This window comes from Peromyscus eremicus, chromosome 1 (assembly GCF_949786415.1).
Source record: "Peromyscus eremicus chromosome 1, PerEre_H2_v1, whole genome shotgun sequence".
Lineage (NCBI taxonomy): Eukaryota > Metazoa > Chordata > Mammalia > Rodentia > Cricetidae > Peromyscus > Peromyscus eremicus.
This window is the reverse complement of record NC_081416.1, coordinates 62,911,213-62,931,534: the sequence shown is the minus strand read 5'-3', so window position 1 is coordinate 62,931,534 and position 20,322 is coordinate 62,911,213. Positions and strand designations below refer to the sequence as shown.

The window sequence follows — 20,322 nt, the reverse complement described above, 5'->3', positions numbered from 1 at the left end:
AAAGCCCTGTCCCTGCCATCACTATGGCCGGTGCGGGCTCTTTGAGTGAACCTTGTTCAAGGACCTCATCAGGATCTTGAAATTCCACAGCTGGAAATCTGAGGTTTAAAGAGGCAGTTTATGGAGAGGGGCACAGCCAGAATTTCTGAGTTTTTCAGAGTTACACACTTGCACTGTTCAAGTCTTGATGACAAAGTATTTTCAGAGAACACATGATCTCTGTGCCAAAGGCCCAAGCTTCTGGAGATAGAGGAGGCTTCTGCATGAATGAAACTCATCTTTGTGTTCCAACAGCAATTTTAATTTACTGATTTTCCTGTTAGTCTCTTTTTAAAAAGCTTTCTTAGAGCATAAAGGTCATATAGTCAGCTACAAATATTTGAGGTGTACAATTTGGTAAGCTTTGACTTATGCCTATACAAACCCAGGGAAGCCTCACCAGCTGAAGACACAACATTGACCCGCCCATTTCCTGTGCCTGTGCCCCTGCCCACTGGCCACCCAAGCATCTCATTTACTTTCCAAACATCTCCACTTTCTTAGAACAAGTGAAGGAATCACATGGTGTCCCCTGACTCTTGCTCCAAGTCCCACAGTAATTTGAAGCTTCATCTACCCAGCCACATCTTTACCAACAGCTTGGCTCTGTTCCTTCTCCATCAGGACACCACAACTCATTCATCTGCCTGTTAGTGCCCACCTTGGCTCCTACCCATTTTCTGCTATTACAAAGCTGAATGTTGCGTGCAAGTGTTCTCAATGGATGCAGGCCTTGTTAACTTGGCCAAATGCAGTCTCTCTGCTTTAAGAAACACCCCACAGGGCTTAGATGGCCAATGGGGAAAGTGTCTGCTGTGCAAGCACAGGGACCTGAGTTCGGATCCCCAGCTCTCATGTAAAAGGCTGTCACAGCAGCGCTTGCGTGTAACCCCTGATCGGGCAGGGCAGACAGGCAGGTACTGCGTCTCCTTAGCCAGCTAGTCTAGCCAAAACAGGAAGCTCCAGGTTCAGTGAGAGGTTCTGTCTCAAAAAATAAGGCAGAGAATGATAGAAAAGGATACCCAACATCAATCTCTGGTCTCCACATGCATGCACACATGCCACATATTTAAAAAAATGACCTCTTTATAACTCACAAACTTTGATAGGTGTTTTTTACATTTTTACTCAGCTCAAAATACCTTCTAATTCCATTTTGAAGTTTTATTGGACTCATGAGTTATGTAGAAATGTGACTTCAAATGTAATTCCATACTAGTCAGTCAACACTTCATAAGAATTGAACGTCTTTAAAATTTATGTATTTTTAAGTCTAAAATATAACCTATTGTGGCAAATAATTTGTGACCCAAGAAGATGGTGCATTCTGATGCTTGGGGGGAGGCAGGTCAGGGTAGAATGGGGTATGATTTATAGCCGTCACAAAACAAATAGGTTGCCTTATCTTAGCCTTTTATATTTTTACAGACAATTTAAAAAAATTTAAATTTATTTTCATTTCATGTGTATGAATGTTTTGCCTGAATGTGTGTCTGCACTCCAAGCGCATGCCTGGTACACAAGTCAGAAGAGTTATAGCTGGTTGTGAGCCACCATGTGAGTGTTGGGAATGGAACCTGGCCACCTCTCCAGCCCCAGTCTTTATATCTCCCATCCTATCCATCACTCAGAGTGTCACCTCGAAATGTCTGGCTTTGCTTTTGGACTTTGTTTGTCCCCAGTTATAACAACTCAATTCCTTCATTTTAAAGTACTGTGGTAGGTGCCCCTGACAACTGGCATCCTTTCCCTACTAGCTGAGCCCATTCACCTTGTGAAGTGACCTCTCTACAACTAGCAATGTTAAAACCAGACACCGAACAGCAGAAATGCAGCCTCCAGCTTCTCCCTCACTAGTGTCAGCAGCTGCCATTTGTCAGTGTGAGCACGGCTGCATGCTTCACCACCCTGTAGCTTTAGGTCTCAAACATTTCACGCTGAATGTGGGTGTCTCACAGGCAGCATGAGTTTAAGACCTGGCCTTTTCTCATTGGGACAGCATGTCTTTTAATTGTGATAACTAGGCCATTTACATTTATTGTGATTACAGCATAATAGATCAGATTAATTACATCATTTCGCCCTTTGTTTCTATCTGTCCCATATTTTCCTTATTCTATTGTTTCTTCAGTTTTCTCTCCTCCTCCTCCTTTCCCTTCTTCCTCTTTCTCTCCCTCAGTACTAGGGATGGAATCTAGGATTCATATCTAATAGGTAAGCACTCTACCAGCGGGGCTATATCCTCAGTTCTTCTGTCTATTTGGAGAGTTCACTAGCTCCCTATCCTACTACTACTACTTTGGAGTTACTCTCAAGGGACACATGGCAGGTGTCATCTGTTTATCAGACTGTGCCTCCTGCAGTCTTCTCACCATGGTAACTTCACATTAGCGGCTTCACACCAGCACACACATCACATCTTTCCTACCATTCTGCTGTGAAGTCTCACCTCTCCTTCTACTTATCAACATCCCCACAGTATACCCTGGTTATCTTTGCCACAATTACTGTCCTATGCAGATCTAGTTCTCCATCAAGCACCATTTTTTTCTCCCTCAGAGTTTCCTTTATGCTCACGGGAAGAGGAGGAGGTCAAAGAAAACCTTTTTGTTTTAGAAGATATGGTCTCAGGATGTAGATTTTAGGCCAACTAGACTTTAGAATCTTAATGACCATCCTTATCTTTTGCTTTTATTGTCTCCAGCAAGCAGTATGCTGCCACTCCTAACTACTTTCTAACATCCCTTGCTCCTCCTTCTCCAAGGTTGTTAACTATAGCATTTGGGTCATTATGTCTTCTGGTATCCTTCTCTTCTCTGCTGTCCTCCGAGATTCTTAGCATCTCTGTTGGTCCACTTGAAGCTGCCTCAGGCTTGCAGACACTCTGAATTTCCTCACAGTGCTTCTTCTCTGCATTTCATCTGGTGTCTAACCTGCTCTGGAGTCTGTCCAATGTTGTTACATCAGAGCCAGTACGGTTTTCAACTCTACAAGTTCAAATTAAGCTTGGGTGTTTCATGCATTTTGTTTCTATTTTACATGAACATTCAATCTTTTTTTCAACCTTTTAAAAAGTCTGGAATGAATTATAATAGAGTTAATAGCACTTGTGTCAACCTATACTGTTGTTTATATCATTTACTGGTTGATTTTGATTGCTTTTCTCTCTCATTTTTTTTCATGGATCATTTTTTTTTCTCTCTTTCCATGTCTGGTAATTTTTCAGCAGGCACTACAGATTGTCCATTCTACTTTGTTGGAAAATGTAGATTCCTTTAATGTTTGAGAACTTCACAATGTGTATAATGTATTTTGATCTGCCTCCAAACCTTTCCATATCCCTCTCACTAATATTCCCTCCCAACTTCTTGTTCTCTCTTTTTTAACACAGTGTGTCTAGTTAGTTCTTTAGACTGTTCATGGGTGCAGGGCACTCTACTGGAGAATGAGTTAACCCCTTAGGGACTGCATCCCTGAAGAAAACTGACTCTCTTCCCAACAGATATCAACTGACAATAATTCCCCAACTAGGGTGGCACTTTGAGACCCCCTCCATCTTCTACATGGGGACTTTTGGCTGGCTTGATCTTGTGCAGTCACAGCCATTGTGAGTTCATACCTACATTCGTCCCCTCATAGTTCGATTCTTTATTCCTGTTCTTAAGCTTTGTTATACACAATCAGAGCACAGTAAAGTGGGGATGGCTTTTCACTATACTCCAGAGCATTCAACTTGAGAATCCAGAGTTTGGTTCTCTGGCTGAAGAGGACAGGAGCTACACCCAGGTTGTCTGCAGAGCTCTGCTGTTTTACTTCTCCAGGTAAACTGCTTCCCCAACATGAATGCTGCCTTAGTGTGAACGAGCTCATCAGCATTCAGCTAAAAGGGTCAAGGACAGCTTTTCTGTGTGCCCGTCACTCCTGCTCCTCTGTTCTGTGACCCTACCACCAACAAGTCAATGCCATAGGCTTCTCCTGAGGTCCCTTACATGTGGTTAAATAGCATAGGACTTTCCCTCATTATCTGCTGTCCAGCACCTTGAAGGTTGTGGTTTCTTGTATGTTGTTTGGTTTTTAGGTACTTCTGACTTGAGGACAATGTCCCTGTGTCTCTGCTCTTTGAACTGCAAGGTAAACTCCATCACTGTCTCCCTGCACCACTTTATGCAGCAAAAGGCTCGCTTGTTTCTGGACAGTCACGTAGAACTGTGTTTTTGCTTTCGTTTTGCCAAAGTACCAGATGTGTGGGCTCCATGCTTCTTCCTCCTGGGGTGTGTCTCCATACTGACCTTGGAAGTGGCCTGGTTCTTAGACTTTCAGCCATAGGTTCCTGCAGGTCATACAAGGGGCGACAGGCCTGAAAGCTTGCCATCTTCAGCAAGATGGAGAAATTTCCTGAGTACCTCTTAGGCTCCAGCTTCCATACCAGAAGGTAGAGGTGTGGTAGGGAGTAAGTCAGATGTGCCCCATTCTCAAGAAGGCTGCATCCCAGCAGAGAAGATGGACAATGAACACACAATGAAGCATACTTCTCAGGAAGACCCAGGAGACTTCACTGGTGAAGAACGTCTGGTCTTCCCTGAACTCGTACCAAGGAACACAACAAATGACAGATGTTCTTTGCCAGATTGAGACATCCTTTCTCAGAGATAAAGAACCGAAGTGTTTTTCACAGGAAATAAAAACATCAAACAGAAAACAGGATATAAAAAGCTGGAACCGATGTACTCTTACTGACACTGATGTACTGTTGCCTACCTTCAGAATCCTTAACCAAAAATATAAATTTATTTCTCTCAGGTATGCATGAATGAGAATGACCCACCTTGGACACATTGAGATGGAGGCCTGGAACAGACCAGTGAGGAGAAGGGAGGGTGTGTGTGGAATCAGAGGCACAGAACCCTCAATCTTCCCCTGCCCCCGAATTAAAGATACCCAGAGCAAGTGGCCCAGGTGTTCTACCACACAGGCCACAGCTTCAGTTAGGAAAGGCAGAACCAGGAAGCCCAATGGCCTCCTTGGAATGTTAGGGGGGGCGGGGGGCTGCAGCTGGGCACTGCTCTGGGGGTGGAGTTGAAAGCTCTTTGGTCTTGTGAAAGTCTCCCTGGCAAGGTGGGGCTCTCCTCACACCTCTCCGCTCACCAAGAACAGATGCCATTTTGAGATGTGTCTGTTTGCATTGCTATCTTAGAGACAAAACCCAGGGTTCAGGGAGAGAAGGAAGCTATTGCTTGGTGAAGAGGGAGCAGTACCGGGTTTGGGTGCCGGTGTCAAAGTCACCTAGAAGAGGAAAACGGACCGCAAAAGAATTCGGTTAAGTGCTGTAATATAATTCTATCATATGCTACTTCCACACTCCATGTGTCCCCAGCCTCAGCCGCTTTCTCCTCACCTGATGGTCAAGGTCCAGATGGAGTCTTATTTCCATTGAAAGCAGTCCTATACTGCCACTCCATGTGCACCCATTTCACCTTTGCTGTGTGAACTGCTCCTGCTTGTCTGCTCTGGCCCTGTGACTCCAGCTAACCAATACCAGAAGGCCACAGAGGCTCACCCTTACAGGCACCCAAGACCGAACAGACAGCAAGTGTTCAACTAAGACAGCAGGAAGTGGTGGTCGGGACAGGGACCAGGTTGTCCAGCACAACCACCATCTAACCTCATTCCTGAATGCAGCAGCACTCCTGGGAAAAGCACTCTCCGCTCTGGAAATGCCTCATGCGCCTTCGGAAGATAAGAGGGTTACCATCTACTACGGTGTGTACTCCTAAACTTCCCCTGGATGGCAATATTGTCATAAGCATAAAAAAATTCACTTGGCAATCCATGTCACTGAGGAATCCCTAATTGCTAAAGCATTGGTTTAGGCAGAGAATTTCAATTGTGGTCCTTTGAGAAATGAGCAAAAATTAAGTATGATTTAAATGTCCAGGGGTCAGATCATTACTAGTGTGAGCATTACGCAGCCCTTCCCTGAACAGTGGTGGCGACACAGGCCAGAGCCAGTGATAAAGGTGAAAGGAAAGACGCGCGACCCGAGTGCCGACCAGGAGACACTGCCAGCACACCCCTGCAGGGGACGTGCCGCCGCCGCCGAGGACAGAAGGCCTTCCCACCAACCCTTTTCACTGTCCTCTGAGCCACCCTCTGTGGCCACCACCCAGCGTTAACCTTACATCACTTACTTTGGTTTGAATTTTCTTCAGATCTGAGAGGCAGTCGCAGGCAATGGGCTCATTTTTCAAGGTCAGGGACAGGCGGCCCAACTCAAAGAGCAGAAGCATTCTGGAAATAAAGAAACAAACAGGCCCTGGCTCAGCATAGGGCGTAAGTTCACGTGTGTGGCGGTGACAACGTCAGTCTCGCTCCACTGTGACCGTGGTGTGACAATGGCAGGAGCTACAGTGAAGTAAGACAGAACAAGTTACAGACCTGCTGTACTGGCCCCGCCTCCCGGCTGTTGCAGGACCCAGAGCTCTCCACAACGCTGCATCTGTCCCCACTGGACACACTGTCCCCTGAAGTGCAGTCCTAATTAGTCTTATTAAATAAAAACTGGAGGTCAGATATGGAGGATGAAAGCTGGAAGATCAGAGAAGCAGAGCCGCCAGCCACTAGAGACTCTTATCTCTACGAAACCTCAGACAGAATGGGGAGATTCTGTCTCTATGAATCCTCAGACTGAATGGGGGACAAAATCCTGTCTCCACCTCCCTAATGCTGGGATTAAAGGCATAATCCTCCCATGTGCTGGGATCAAAGGCATGATCCTCCCAAGTGCTGGACTAAAGGTGTGCACCACCACCGCCTGGCTCTGTTTCTCTTTTAGACTGGTTCAATCTCATGCAGCCCAGGGTGGCCTTGAACTCCCGATCTTCCTGCTTCCTTTCTCCTGAGTGCTGAGATTAAAGGTGTGAGCCACCACTGCCTGGCCTCCCCACTCCGATCTCCAGGCAAACTTTATTTGTCAGAACACAAGCAAAACATCATGGAGCAGTCCCCGGCCAGGATTCCAGGCCATGGCCCAGGTGCCACGAGGCCAGGGAAACACTGGATCGTCACAAACTCCTTGCACAGTTGTCTCTGTCGAGGACACAGTTTGGAAGAAGGTCATGTGGGGAGAGACACAGCACAGGTTCTTCCCCCTGAGACTGGTACATGGGATGTCATCAATACAGCCACCATCACCAATCTAAGTCTCAGCGGGTGACACTTACATGTATGTTAAAGTGCAGGAACCTGTGATGGACAAACAGCATTGAAAAACAACAAACTGGTAGAGGAAATCGCCCATTTTTGAGACTTAGGCTAGCCTATGGTCCTTCAGGAGACTGGCCAGCGCTTCCTAACCTCAACCTTGGGCCTTCTGCATCTCCTCATCCCCTGGCCTGCCGCTGCATCCCTGCTTTCCTCCCACTGGACTCCAGCAGCATCCCCAGCGGTGACCACTGAGTATCTCCAGAGACTGGCAGCCATTCTGGGGGAACAGATGCAGTATCTCTCTGCCTTTGTGATGTTAGAGACACACCCAGACCGAGTTACGGCGACTACATGTGGTGGCAGTGTCTTCCGTTTCTTTGGTCTTGAGCTGTTCCAGGTGGGAGGCGGCTTTAGGAAGGGAGGATCTTTTTGCTGCCCACCCTTCTCTTCTCAGGCTCCGCGTATCCAAGGCATGGGCCTAGGGCTTCTGCTTCCATGCTTCACCTGAGCTCTGGGCCTGACAGGCAGGTCAAAAAGGAGGAACTAAGAAGAGGGTAAATAGCTGGTTCCTAGATCATTTTGGTTTTAAACAAATATTACGTTTTTTTCCCTAGTCAGAATTCTAGACACAGAAGCCCAAATGAAGCTATTGCAGTCTGGCCCTGCAGTGCCAGGGAGCTCCAAGGCTCTCTGGGTTGTGGGGAAGGGTCCCACCTCCATTAAAGGGCAGCTCGGGCTGCTTATGATGTATCCTGGGCAAGTCGGGAGCTACACAGCCGCTCCCCAGGAGTAGAGTGTGGATTGCACAAAGAGCTGTGAACCTGAAACAGTTCTGGGGTCCTTCTAGACACAATGGGTTCTGGGGGTCCCTGTGCACTTCAGCTGGAGGTTCACACACAAGTGGAGCCTCGGAGAATAGCTCCCCAGCAGCTTGCTGTAGGGAATGCTATCTGAGGAGGCTGGGGGCCAGTGAGTTCCTCAGAGCATCCTCACATCCACTCCCAGGTTCCACTAAGTAGCTGAGTTCACACATGTAAAGGACCAAAGATGGTGTCTGGCCCAGGATTGGTGGGGGTGAATGTTAGCTCACATTACTTTTAGATTAAGTACAACATTTCTGTATATCAAAACTTAAAAAAGCTTAACTGATCACCTGGATAACTTGTAACCACAACAAAGCTGAAGATCTCAATACAGGCAAGCTCTTACAGTCAACTGTACAATGGGTACATATACCGTATTTTTAAAGTCAGGTAAAAGAAAGGAATGTGGAGGCAACAAAGAAAACAGTACTCACGCATGTATGAGTAAATGTCTGGCTTCCTTCTGCCTTACAGCCTCAGAGAAGTCATCAAGAGATTAGAAAGCAAGCTCCCTGTGTGCATGTCCTGTGCAGCACCTTACAAGCCTATGTCTAGGAATTTACCTTAGAGAGCAATGAGCATGTTCGCATGAAGGGATTTCACCATCACCAAGCCCCTGGTAGAATACCCTGCCATGGACAGGACTGCTGGGGTCTGACTTCAGTCAAAATAACTTAGAGAATCTGATGGCAGATGTGGCCTTCCTTCCAGGAGCAAGCACACATACACATTCAAATGTATATGAGCACTCACTCTTCTCAGAGAGCTGTTATTAACCTGACAAGAGGGTCTGAAAGCCGGTGTGGAGAGCCTCTGGTTCTCACTTAGACTTTGGGGCCCTTAGGACCCCAAGTGTGGCCCTCTGCATGCTCCTCCCCCTGAGGAGTATGTGTCAAGCACTACACAGCCCCTGTGTGCAAGCAGAGTCTCCCCCAGCCCTGAACCACACTTAGCCCTGCCTGTAGACAGCTGGTGCTTTCCCTGGCTGTTCTGATAAGGCAAGCAGGCCATCCCCTCTGGAGTTACCCCATGGGCCATAAGAACTAATGGTGCCAGCAGCAATGTGAGTAGGGAAACTCTCTCCCTGCTTAGCTGCCAGAGAGACCCAAGGGAGGCATCTTGTTGGTAAGTGGACCCTGCCCACAGACACAACCAGAGAGACACAAATGTGCCCTGGGTTAAGCTTCATCTTGTGACACAGATAACTAACGCATGCTCTCAGCCAGCTTTCTGGGCTCCCACAGCACAGCACTATAGACCAAGTAGCAGAAAACAACAGACATGGTTGTCGCACAGTTCTCAGGCCAGACTTCAAATAAAAGTGTTCCCCCAAGCCACATTCCATTTGAAGATTCAGTAGAGGATCCCTCCTCGCTTCCCCAGGTTGTGGCCAGTAATTGTTGGTACCCTCTGTTCCCATGTGTGTCTCTGTGCCTGAATTTCCCTTTTCTTAAAGGACATCTGTCCTGGGAGTCGGAGGCCACCTTTATTTGGTATGACACATCTGGACTTGGAGCTACAAAGGCCCGCTTCTGCATCACGTCTGCAGTCTGACGCTGACACCTCTCTCATTAATGGTACAGCCTCTTGTATACAAAATCGACACACTTCAGCCCATGTCGGTGGCCAAATGATCCCCGAGGCCAGGCGGTGCCCTGCCTCTGGTGACAGTGGCTATCGTACGGAGAGGCCCTGTGGCTAACACAACTATCATAGCCAAGGTCTCTTACATTAGGAGAGAACGGAAGTTAGTGAGAAAATCGTTGAGAATTCAGAAGATAAATTCTCAGGGGAGGCAGTCCGAAAGCCCCAAACATAGGTGAACACCCCACTAGTGATCAGAGACTTGGAAATCAAAAGCCAACGCGTGGGAGCAATTATGAGCCCATCATCTCAAACGGATGCAAAGTGCTCACGAGGGTGTGATAGACAGCCACTGAGGCGAGGAACAAACCCCCGCCACCTCTGTGAAAGAACATTCCAGATCTTTACCTCTGCATCAGCACCATCTGCTTCTTCATCTAGGAGCCAGCCCAGAACTCCTCCCAACTCCACCAGTATTCAGAAATTCCAGAAACCTCAGAATTAAGATGAGCTCCTGGGCAGGACTCAATGCATTCTTCTAAGTGTAGCTGCTAAGAAGTTTCGAGGCACTGTGACGAGCTAAAAGTGAGTGTGCTTAGACATGAAGGTCCGCACCACAACTGCGGTACACAGACAGTGTAAACGTCAGGACAATGTCGTGCTGTGGGTGGGGGTGGGGGTGGGAAATCCTCCCCTGGTGTGGGGCTGGTGCTTGCATGGTTCTAGTTCTTGTTTTTGTATTTTTTCACATTTTCTGGTACTTTCTGAATACTGTGCGGTGGCCGTGTAGGTATATGTGTATGCACACAAAGGAAGGTTCACACTTACTTTTCTTCTCTGATGTCAGGGGAGCGATGGTGACTGTAATGACTTAAGTGTTTATAGGCTTTTTTCAGAATTTGGTTGATGTCTTCTGGCAAATTATTTTTATCCAATTTCCTAGAATTGATTTAAACACTATGTTGTCAAATCATCCTGTCATATTGTTAAAAAATTATTCTCGGGGAAACTCTTAAATCAATGAACCCATGCTTCTCACAGAATGGAGGTCTTAAAACATCCCTTCTTCTCTCTTCGTGCCCAATTTCCCAGGCAAATTGTCATGCCTCTTTATCTTTTTCTTTGCAGGTAATATTATTCCTTTTCTTATATCCCCATAGGGAAACTCCAGGAAAGTGTGCAAGGGCCTGTCTGCTGAGCCAGCACGGTCTAGGACCCCCTGCCCTGGGGCACTTTGGCCCTTAGCAGTCTCTCTGTAGCTCTGCATTATTGCCAGGAGGTCAAAAACACTCTGAAATAAGCAGTCTCCCTCAGCTTCAAACAAGCTCTGGTCTCCACACTCACCTCAGGACCAAGCATACTGTAATCTCCTCACACTCCTCAGGACCAAACATACTGTAATCTCCTCACTCTCCTCAGGACTAACATACTGTAATCTCCTCACTTCTCCTCAGGACCAAACATACTGTAATCTCCTCACTCTCCTCAGGACTAACATACTGTAATCTCCTCACTTCTCCTCAGGACCAAACATACTGTAATCTCCTCACTCTCCTCAGGACTAACATACTGTAATCTCCTCACTTCTCCTCAGGACCAAGCATACTGTAATCTCCTCACACTCCTCAGGACCAAACATACTGTAATCTCACTCTCCTTAGCCTGAAACACACATGGTCTCCCTCAAGCCTCATCTGGCAGGACTTGTGAGAAGCATCTGACTTGGTTGGGGACTTTCTTTACTTGCTGGGACTCCGATTACTCTGTTGGTGGCTTCACTACCCCTTGCTTCTCAGTAATGTACATAGTAAGTGGGGGTTACTTTAGGTCCTCCCCACAAAACTCTAGTACCACCTCCCCTAGGGTAGCTCCTACAGCCAGCCCTAAGCCCTAAAACTTCCTGTCACTGACAAAGGGTGTCCCAAGGGAAGGGACAGTGTCCTGATCTCAGCCTGAGAAGGTCAACCTTCCCAAACTACTTACGCTTTTAGCGAATTGATGTGGTAAGTGATGGAGAGACTTGTGGAATGCTTTTTCTCTTCCCTTAACTGACGGTCATCCATTAGTTCATGACGAACCTGTCCGGGAATGCAAGCAAATGTTACTTTGCATTCAAATGATGAACTAGAGATTTATTCAGATTTTGTGTCTAGATATTATTTTATTCTGCCTATAAAATTAATATTTGTAATTAAGACAAATGATTACTAATTCAGTTTTATACATTTTATATATAATTTAAGCTGATTCTTTTATTTTGTTTCAGAGCTGAGGACTGAACCCAGGGCCTTGTGCTTGCTAGGCAAGCGCTCTACCACTGAGCTAAATCTCCACCCCCTTAAGCTGATTCTTATACATCAAAATTAACAGGTTGTAGACACTTTGGGGACATGGTGCTATAGTAATTACTTATATTTCACAAATTTTCTGTTAATCTTTTAAAAATTTGATGCTGTTACAAAAGAAATGTTTAAACAATAGTAATAAAAGGGCTTTGCTTTTTCATATAGGATGAACTGCCTGCTCTTTTCATTATTTTTTCTTGTTTTGTTCTCATGTGTATGTTTTTATATTCTTCAACAAATAGGCTCATTGTGGTTTTGTGCATAGTCTCTGCACAATGACCCTGAACAACACTGCCTCTTGCCTTGCCTTGTGAAGTCTCCTCTTACCATGACTGAGAACATGTGCCGGTACTTGTGCGGCACGTTGGCTTTGACGAATGGTGCGGCCGTCGTGCAGAACTTGGCAGCATCCTCGTCTCTTCCGGCTTGCAGGTAGCATTCAAGAAGTTCCCTGGACAACAGCAAACAGCAGACATTAGCCTGCTTGACTGTCTTCGGCTGCAAACCTCTAGGAGCCAGATTCTCAGGCTTTTGCAAACTCTGTGTTTCACAAACTTTCAAAGGTTTCCCAGGGAAGCGCCTGACGCTCGCCAGGATCCATGGCAAGGCCAGGATTGGAAGAAGCTACTGCAGACAGCATGGGAACTATTGCCATTTTAATTATCAAGAACATTTCCAGACGACACTTTGAAGGAAGATCTCATTTGCATCAACTTTCTCTTAGAGGTTCCCAAATGGCCACAAACAGGTACCCCAAGCCTGCAGACTGGTCTAGACTTGAGCTGACATCTTTGATGCTGGGATCTACATTGTCAAAATCAGCTGGTCCCTTGCTTGTGGCAAGATCTAACAAAACCTGTGGAAGATCTCTTCTCTGTCTAGCTGGCACAGTTACCAGGCATTTGCTGATAGTCTGTGGCTTCAGAGCAGTGACCTCAGATCTCCCACGCACAGGCACCTGGGAACCCAGATGTGATGCTCATATTGGCAAAGCTATTTGCCAAAGTGCTTACCAACACCCAAACCGAAACAACAGCAGCAGCAACAAAACCCCACTGCACTAAGGCTTTAAAAGTGTGGGCCGGGACTGTGCCACATTTCCTTTGCTTTGAATCCTGATGCATCTCTACGGCCTGTTGCAATATCCATCAATTGCTAGAAAGAACATCCTGACAACTCAGGAACCCAGCCCCTCCCTTGGAAGAGAAAGAGAGGTACATATAGCCTGAGTCATAATAAGCTTAGGACTGGCCTAGGGCTGTTAAGGCCTACTGCCCCCACTCACATCATCAGTTCTGCCTGCCACTCCTTGTCCTCCTCTTCTGTCTGATTTAATACGTTGACGATTTGGGAGAGGCTGGGGATCACATACTGGTGATATCCAGGCTTGAGGAATGGTCGCACCATGTGCCAGTAGAGAACAGAAGCATTGAACACCAAGAAGTAATACCTAGGCAGGAAGTGGAAGTCAGAATGCTAGCGTCACAGGGCTGGGGGATCCTGATGCCTGGACCCATTCAGGAGGGAAGTGGAGGTGTGTCCCATCACCATCAGATACAGGCACCTCTGCATCAGCACCAGGATGCAGAGCCATCCCCTGACAGCCCTGTTCCACATGAGCAGTGGCTGTCTCACAGTGGTGATGACATGGTACCTGTCTAGAGCAGGTTCCTTTCATTTAGTCATCCCATGAACTAACCATGCCCTATGAAAATACAGTCATAAGCAAGGAAGGAAAGAGTATGGAAAGCTTCCTGGAGGAGGTGGCATCCTAATGTAACCAGGAAGAAGTCCAAGAATCAGCCAGGAGCCGAGTGGACAAAAGATGGCCAGACAGAGTGTGTTGCAGATGGAAGTGAGGGGCTGAAGGACAAACTCCATGTCTGGACATAAACCCTTGAGGAGATGTTGAAGGTGTGTGGAGAGACTCTTCTCGGGCATCTCCCTCTGAGTGGCAGGGCATCATCTGAGAGAGTCACATGGGGAGCTGCAGGACCTTCTTACTGGGAAGCCACTGTCTGGAGTGGGCAGCCTTGATGTTCTACCACTGATTGGTCATCAGACAGGACATTGTTTGTAGCTAGACATTTTCCTGTGTCCTGGCCTGCTGGTGGTCAGGACAAATCTCTCCCATTCACATCCCCCACGTAAACACACAGAGGCTTATATTAATTACAAACTGTATAGCCATGGCCTATGGCTCCAGCTTTTTGCTAGCTAGCTGTTACATCTTAAATTAGCCCATAACTATCAATCTATGTATCGCCACATGTTCTGTGGCTTTACCTGTGTGCCGTTACATGTTGCTCCTTGGGCCGCTCACTCCCCTCTCCCCGCCTTCTTCTTGTCTCTCTCTTTGAATTTCCTGCCTGCTTCTAAGCTGCCTTGCCATAGGTCAAACTGCTTTATTTATCAACCAGTCAGAGCAACACATATTCACAGCATACAGGAAGACATTCCCCTATCAATTGTTGCTCATTACCCAGGAAGGAGGAAGGGAAACCAAGTTGCCAGCAACCAGACCAGTGAGTCCCAGTCACCCCTCAGCCCATCTATAGTTGTTTCCAAGATCCTTGCAGTGGAGCATGGCCAGGAGCTGAAGGCTGTATTTGGAAACATTCACTCTGCTAAATTCTCTGGTGCAGGGTCGGCTCCTGACCCCTGTAGGGAAGGTCTATGGGACTAGACCCTGGACCCTTGTACCTATGAGTGTGTGACCTGAGAAGACCTTCAACAGATGAGCAGTGGACATGGGCAGAATGAATGGAAGCCCCTTCTAACGTTGGGTCCCACTGCATGTGTGCCAATGCTGGTGTATGCCAACTTAACTTTTCAATAATTGAATCTGAGTTTGGGGTGGACAAAAAAACAAATGCTAGATAGAAAGCTGGGCTAGAGTTGTACAGAGTCACAGCTGCCGAGACAGGAAGAGGTGCAGGGGACAGGAAAGGGTGCAGGGGCAGAGGACCACAGTCCAGCTGGAGGAACCACAGAGTGTGCCCTTCTCCCTTCAGAGAGACTGACCCCCAAAAGCCAGGAACAAGGGGGTCTGGGGGATGGGTTGGGAAGGAGGTCATAGAGAAAGTACTTTGACAGCTATCTACAAATCTCAACAAGTCCTGAGCACAGCAAGGGATGCTGCTTTTGGGAAGTCTGCACGAACATGGCTGATTCTCCCAGGTAACAAGAGAAGCCTGTGTCCTAACTCCAAACACAAAACAAAATGGGGAAGAGATGGTTGACAGTATAAATCAATAGCATCCCTTGGTACTTTGGGGTACCAAAGTCTTACGCAGTCAAGTAGAAGCAGACATCTCAGCATGCCTACCTCGGCTCTCCTTTTGCGAAGTTTATAGCCTTCATGTACTGAGTCACACAATTTTCAAATTCCTCCTAGAACAGCACAATGGATGCACAGGTAAGGAAGGCACCTTTGCCACCCAAGTGACCATCACCACTCATCTCCACTTCTGTCACCAAATGCAAACTGTTTGGCACCCCAGCTTCTACACAGTTGGGGTACAGCAGGAGACTCTTGAGAAACCACGGCTGGCTGTGCCCATGGGTGCCAGACTCTCCCAGCTCCCCCCTCTGCTCAGCTCAGGGAGGGCTGTGGTAGAGAAAAGACAGACAGGCCATAGCACGGCCACGCAGAGGTGGGAGGTCAGATGGCTTCATCCCAGGCACTGGCAAGTGCTGAGTGGAGAGAAAAGCACAAACAGGAACTGTGAACATTCTGCATCACTGTGGAGGACATGTCCTCTGGCTCCTCAACTCCATCTTGCTGGAAAGCCACTCTTAAGGCCTGCCTTACTGCCATCCCTGGGGGTGGGGTAAAAAAAAGAAGGGGGATGTTCTCACCAGGTTTTCCTCTGATTGTGGGGCACAAAGCTGGGCCCTGCACAAGTGTGCTCGACCCAGAAACTGAGTGACTGGCCCCTTCACTTTGAAGTACATCTGGATGCAGTCATCACTCATTTCAGTCTCGCCCATCTGTAGGAGATTGAAGCCAGGAAAAGGAGGGAAGATGCCCGGAATAAAGGGGCTTCAGGTCGCTGGTGAGACTAGCTTGCCATTCCCATTCCCACAACACTCATCAGTGTCCTCCCCTCCCTCCTCTGTGCCATTTATACATAAAAATGTGAGGGGGGGGCAGGTTCATTGTGTCCCAGTGCCAGCCAGGTTTGGGGCTCCACCTTGAGTGCCTGCTCTGCACACAGCACGAACAGGTCCGGGCTGAAGCTCTCTGAGGGGTCGAACTCCGACTTTCCCAGGTTTGCTGACTTGATCAGCTCATAAGCTCGTTGCAGGGCAGCTGCGTCTATGGGGCAGAGGATCAGCAGAGGGGCCCGGCGTGGGTGCATCAGAGAGACTCAGTCCCCAGGAGAGCCTTCCTCTGGCACAGAAACAGGAGTCTGAATTCCTGGCCAGACTGCCCACAGCCCTCCCCACTCTACAGTTAGGCCAGGCTCAACAACTGTAGCCACCGCATCATGGGAGGCCTTCTGTGCCTCTCTACTGGGGCGAGGGGGTTCCCATCAGCAGAGCTAGGATGAGACCCACCTTGTTGATTCTGGGCACGGGCCAGTTCCTGCGTGATGACCAGGTCCATGGCGCCTGAGGCCCACAGTCAGACAGCTGCTTCACTGCTGTACCGGTAAGCGGTTGCCTAGAGACGGACCCAGACTGAGGACGCAGGAGCTCGGGGCGGGGCTACACTTAGGGGGTGCGTGACGCCGGTAGTACAGAGGGGAAGGGAGCAGAAAAGGAGGCAAGAAGGGGGCGGGGCGAGACTGGCGGACACCAAGCGAAGCCACGTCAAGATCTCTTGAGTGTCGAATTGGTACCAACGCCGGGCTTTCCTCAGTTTCCTCGCCAGGCTGCGCTCACCTCTCATCCATCCACCCATTCTTCAGTGTCCCCCGCTTTGCTGAGTCAGGGAAAAGACAAGAGCACTCCACAGAACCTCCCTGCTTTGGGTGAGCGCGGGCTGGACGCATGTCCGCAAATATCTAACAGGGGGTTTCTAGAGGAGCAGGAAGGAGGGCTGTTGGGTACCAGAGGACAAGGAAACCACCAGCCTGAGAAAGAATCCCCCTTTCTAACTCCAGGTACCACCTGTGGCAGGTCTACATGTGACATCTAACTAAGCCTTTGGGGATCTGAGGAGTGAAGACTGGGCAGATCTGCCTGTAGCTGCGGTCTGGGCCAGAAGCTCCAATTCTAAGGAATTGGAGCAGTCGTGGGGTCATGGAGGGTGGAAAGACGCCTTCTAGGGCCCTTGGGCGAGGATGACTCTCGGAGAGGACTCCCACTAAGACACAGTAGTCCTGGAGGCCCTAGCTGGGGCTGAGCTCCAGGCTGCAGATGGGGCTGCACTTCGGAAGCTGAGAAGCCATAGTGGGTGGGCAGCGATGGAGATCCCTGGAGCATCAGGTGAGCAGGCGCATAGACAAAGACAAACCTGGCTCTAAAAGCCCAAATGAGCATTTAGAACGAAGTGCAGTGCAGAAGGACAAATGTACCCAAGAGCTAAGTAAGGAGCCGCATCCCCAAGGCCACGCCTCCAGTGACCTACTTCCTCTAGCAAAGAGCCACCTCTCAAAATAGCGCCACCTGCTGGGGCTATGAGTCAGCACATGAGCCCGTGAGACCTTAGTAGGCATAAACAGAAAAATCACAAAGGGAGAAACAGATAAATTTGTCCTCAAAAGTAAAGCCTTCTGATCTTTGAAAGAGGTTGTTAGGAAAATGAAAAGGTAGAGTACAGGTTGGGAGAAAATATTCACAATAAAATCTCTGATACAAGACCAAGAGTTCAACAGAAAAATTACAGACAAGTTTAAGATGCTAAAGGCTTGGACAGACACGTGACAATTGTGAGATCCGAGACTATCCAGAAAGCACTGAATGAGTGCTGACTCTGCCAGTAATCAAAAAACAAACAAACAAACAAAAAACAACCGAGAGATGTCTCCCACATTCAAACCATCAGTGCAGCTAAAATCAAGAAGCCTGATGAGATGGAAGCCTGGTGAGGACAAAGAGCTGCATATGCCACACCGTTGATGGGAATGTAAACTCTGGAAAACTGTTAGCTCCAAGTAAACTGAGGCATGTACTTGCCTCATGACCCAGAAATTCTCCTCATAGGTGCTTGCCCCAAGGGATGGATGCCTCTCTCCTTTGAAGTCCTGTAGAGAGTGTTTCGTGGCTGCTTTACTCACGATGGCCTGAGGGTGGAAATGACCCAAATAGCCAACAAAAGCCTCGCTAAGGATGGTCAGTTACACAATGGGCCGCTGCATTAGCAATAAGGGAAACAGAGGAGGAGTTGATCTGGGGGAGAAGCAGGGAGGGAGACAGGGAGGAGAGGGGGAGGAGAAACTGCAGTAGGGATGTAGTGTATGAGAGAAGAATAAAAGTTAAATAAAAAATGAACCTTGGCAGGCAGCAATACCATAGTGAGTTCTGGCAATGTGGAGCAGTGGGCCCAACCCTGCAGGATCTGGTGTGTGTGTGTGTGTGTGTGTGTGTGTGTGTGTGTGTGTGTGTATGTCGGTGAGCTGTGAAGGTTTCTCACTGAGAGGCTGGGGTGTTACATTCAGACTTACTGTAAGCTAGGATGGGTGGTGATGTTCTTGGTGGTGGACACACGTAGGACAAGGTCGCCAGACCTCAGAAGTTGGTCTTGTAGCTGGGGGGATCTTGGTTTATGTTCATTTTCCCTCCATGAAGGAACCAAAGGAAGCCCAGAGCCTGAGAGCTCCAGTCAGGGACCCCACCTGGGAGGAGGCGCGATGGGCCTGGAGCTCCCCCTGGGCCCTGGGCAGGTCAAGGAGCAAGATGTCTACCACAGGGGTTTTGCACTGGGAAGCTGGGGCATCTCTGAGGTACTTTCTTACTTTCTAGAACTTGGGCATGCTGAGGTGAAGGTCTGTTGTGGGGTGGCCACTGAAGAGTGGAGGATACATACATGATTATGGGAGGGGCGGGGTTATGGCTCCAGCTACTGCCCTGAGTCATTGGAGCTTGTATTTCATATAGGCAGCCAGGGAGGAGATTGGAATTCAATACTGAAGTGTGAGTTCTGTTGAATATGGCTCTCTTTTGCACCTTCATGAGGTGGGAAAACCTCATGGACCATCTGTGTGTGGGTGTATAATAAAGTTGGGTTTGCCTGATATAATTTTGAAACTTAAATGTCACATTTTCCCAAGGGTCCCAGAGCAGTGTTCCACCCTAGAGGTGAAGCCTCAAGTCCCTCTAAGTTAACTATCTCTCCAGTCCTAAGACAGCACTGTTGTGGGTCTTTGTTGGTTCATAAAGAGTCTCCATAGTGTGTATACAGCAGTAAATACAAAGATATTTACTCCCACCAAGGAAGCATTGCTCAAACTTTATGTAGTAGATCTCGGTTTTCAAATCCAAGCACATCAAATATTAAAACTCATTTTCCTGGTTATATAGTAGCTATAAATAAGAAGAATGTGACACAAAATCTTTTTTCTCTCCAGACATGTTTCGTTTTTCCATGGACCACTCAGGTCAGCCATTGACTCCAAGAGTGTGAGATTGTGGGGTTCTTTATATTATCCCTGAAACTCACTTCCCCTTCTTACAGATGCCACCCACTGTCCTTTGTCTGCAGAAGTGCTGGAGACAGAGAGGGACTCCTGGCTGCCAGCAGAGACCCTGGTGTCAGGCTCTTCTGAGGCGGGGCCACTTGGATTGGGGTTTGCAGGCTTTCATTCAAGTTGTTCCTCACACTTCTCTCTGGCTCTCAGATGCCCAGATGTCACTGGCACTCTCCCACAGCAGGAACTCTTTAACACCCTCCCAGGCAGTGCTGAGGTCAGTATCTAACAGGAGGACAGTCACCAGCATTCCTGGTGTGAAATGTGAGTTTTCCTCTACTGAGGGGACATTCCCACCCTCTCTAGACACCACTGGGTATCCCATAAACTAGCTCACCTTGGGCAGTGTTGAGTTAGCATGGGGGCCATGGGCTATGGCAGTGTCACAAGGCACTCTACTTTGAGCGCCAGTTATAAAGAGTGAGCCCCACGAGCCCCTACCTATCCATCTAACGTGGTTATGGCTCCCTGACTCCTTGAAGGTTCAGTATTTTGCCAGAGCTCAATACGTCCGAGGGAACAGACACAAAAACACTCCCGCCCATGCCAGCTGGTGAGCAAAACTCCAGAAGGTGGACACCCAAAGTGCACCTGGAATCCTAGCAATGGCAAGAAAGGGTAGGAGGTGACACTGGCCACTCTCAGAAGAAT

At 48.1% G+C, this 20,322-nt stretch overlaps 1 protein-coding gene across 1 annotated transcript in view; it reads right to left on the bottom strand.

Moving 5' to 3' along the window:
- Window positions 1-16,711, bottom strand: part of Cfap46 (cilia and flagella associated protein 46) — a 93,117-nt gene extending 76,406 nt beyond the window's left edge. The window contains exons 1-9 of the mRNA XM_059256328.1: window positions 16,598-16,711; window positions 16,231-16,355; window positions 15,896-16,027; window positions 15,363-15,427; window positions 13,320-13,484; window positions 12,362-12,485; window positions 11,673-11,767; window positions 10,518-10,628; window positions 6,228-6,327 (exon numbers count right to left, since the gene is read on the bottom strand). Of these exons, the coding sequence (XP_059112311.1) occupies window positions 6,228-6,327; window positions 10,518-10,628; window positions 11,673-11,767; window positions 12,362-12,485; window positions 13,320-13,484; window positions 15,363-15,427; window positions 15,896-16,027; window positions 16,231-16,355; window positions 16,598-16,646 (966 nt within the window). The 5' untranslated portion in view covers window positions 16,647-16,711. The remainder of the gene's footprint in view (window positions 1-6,227; window positions 6,328-10,517; window positions 10,629-11,672; window positions 11,768-12,361; window positions 12,486-13,319; window positions 13,485-15,362; window positions 15,428-15,895; window positions 16,028-16,230; window positions 16,356-16,597) is intronic.
- Between the last annotated feature and the right edge of the window lie 3,611 nt (window positions 16,712-20,322).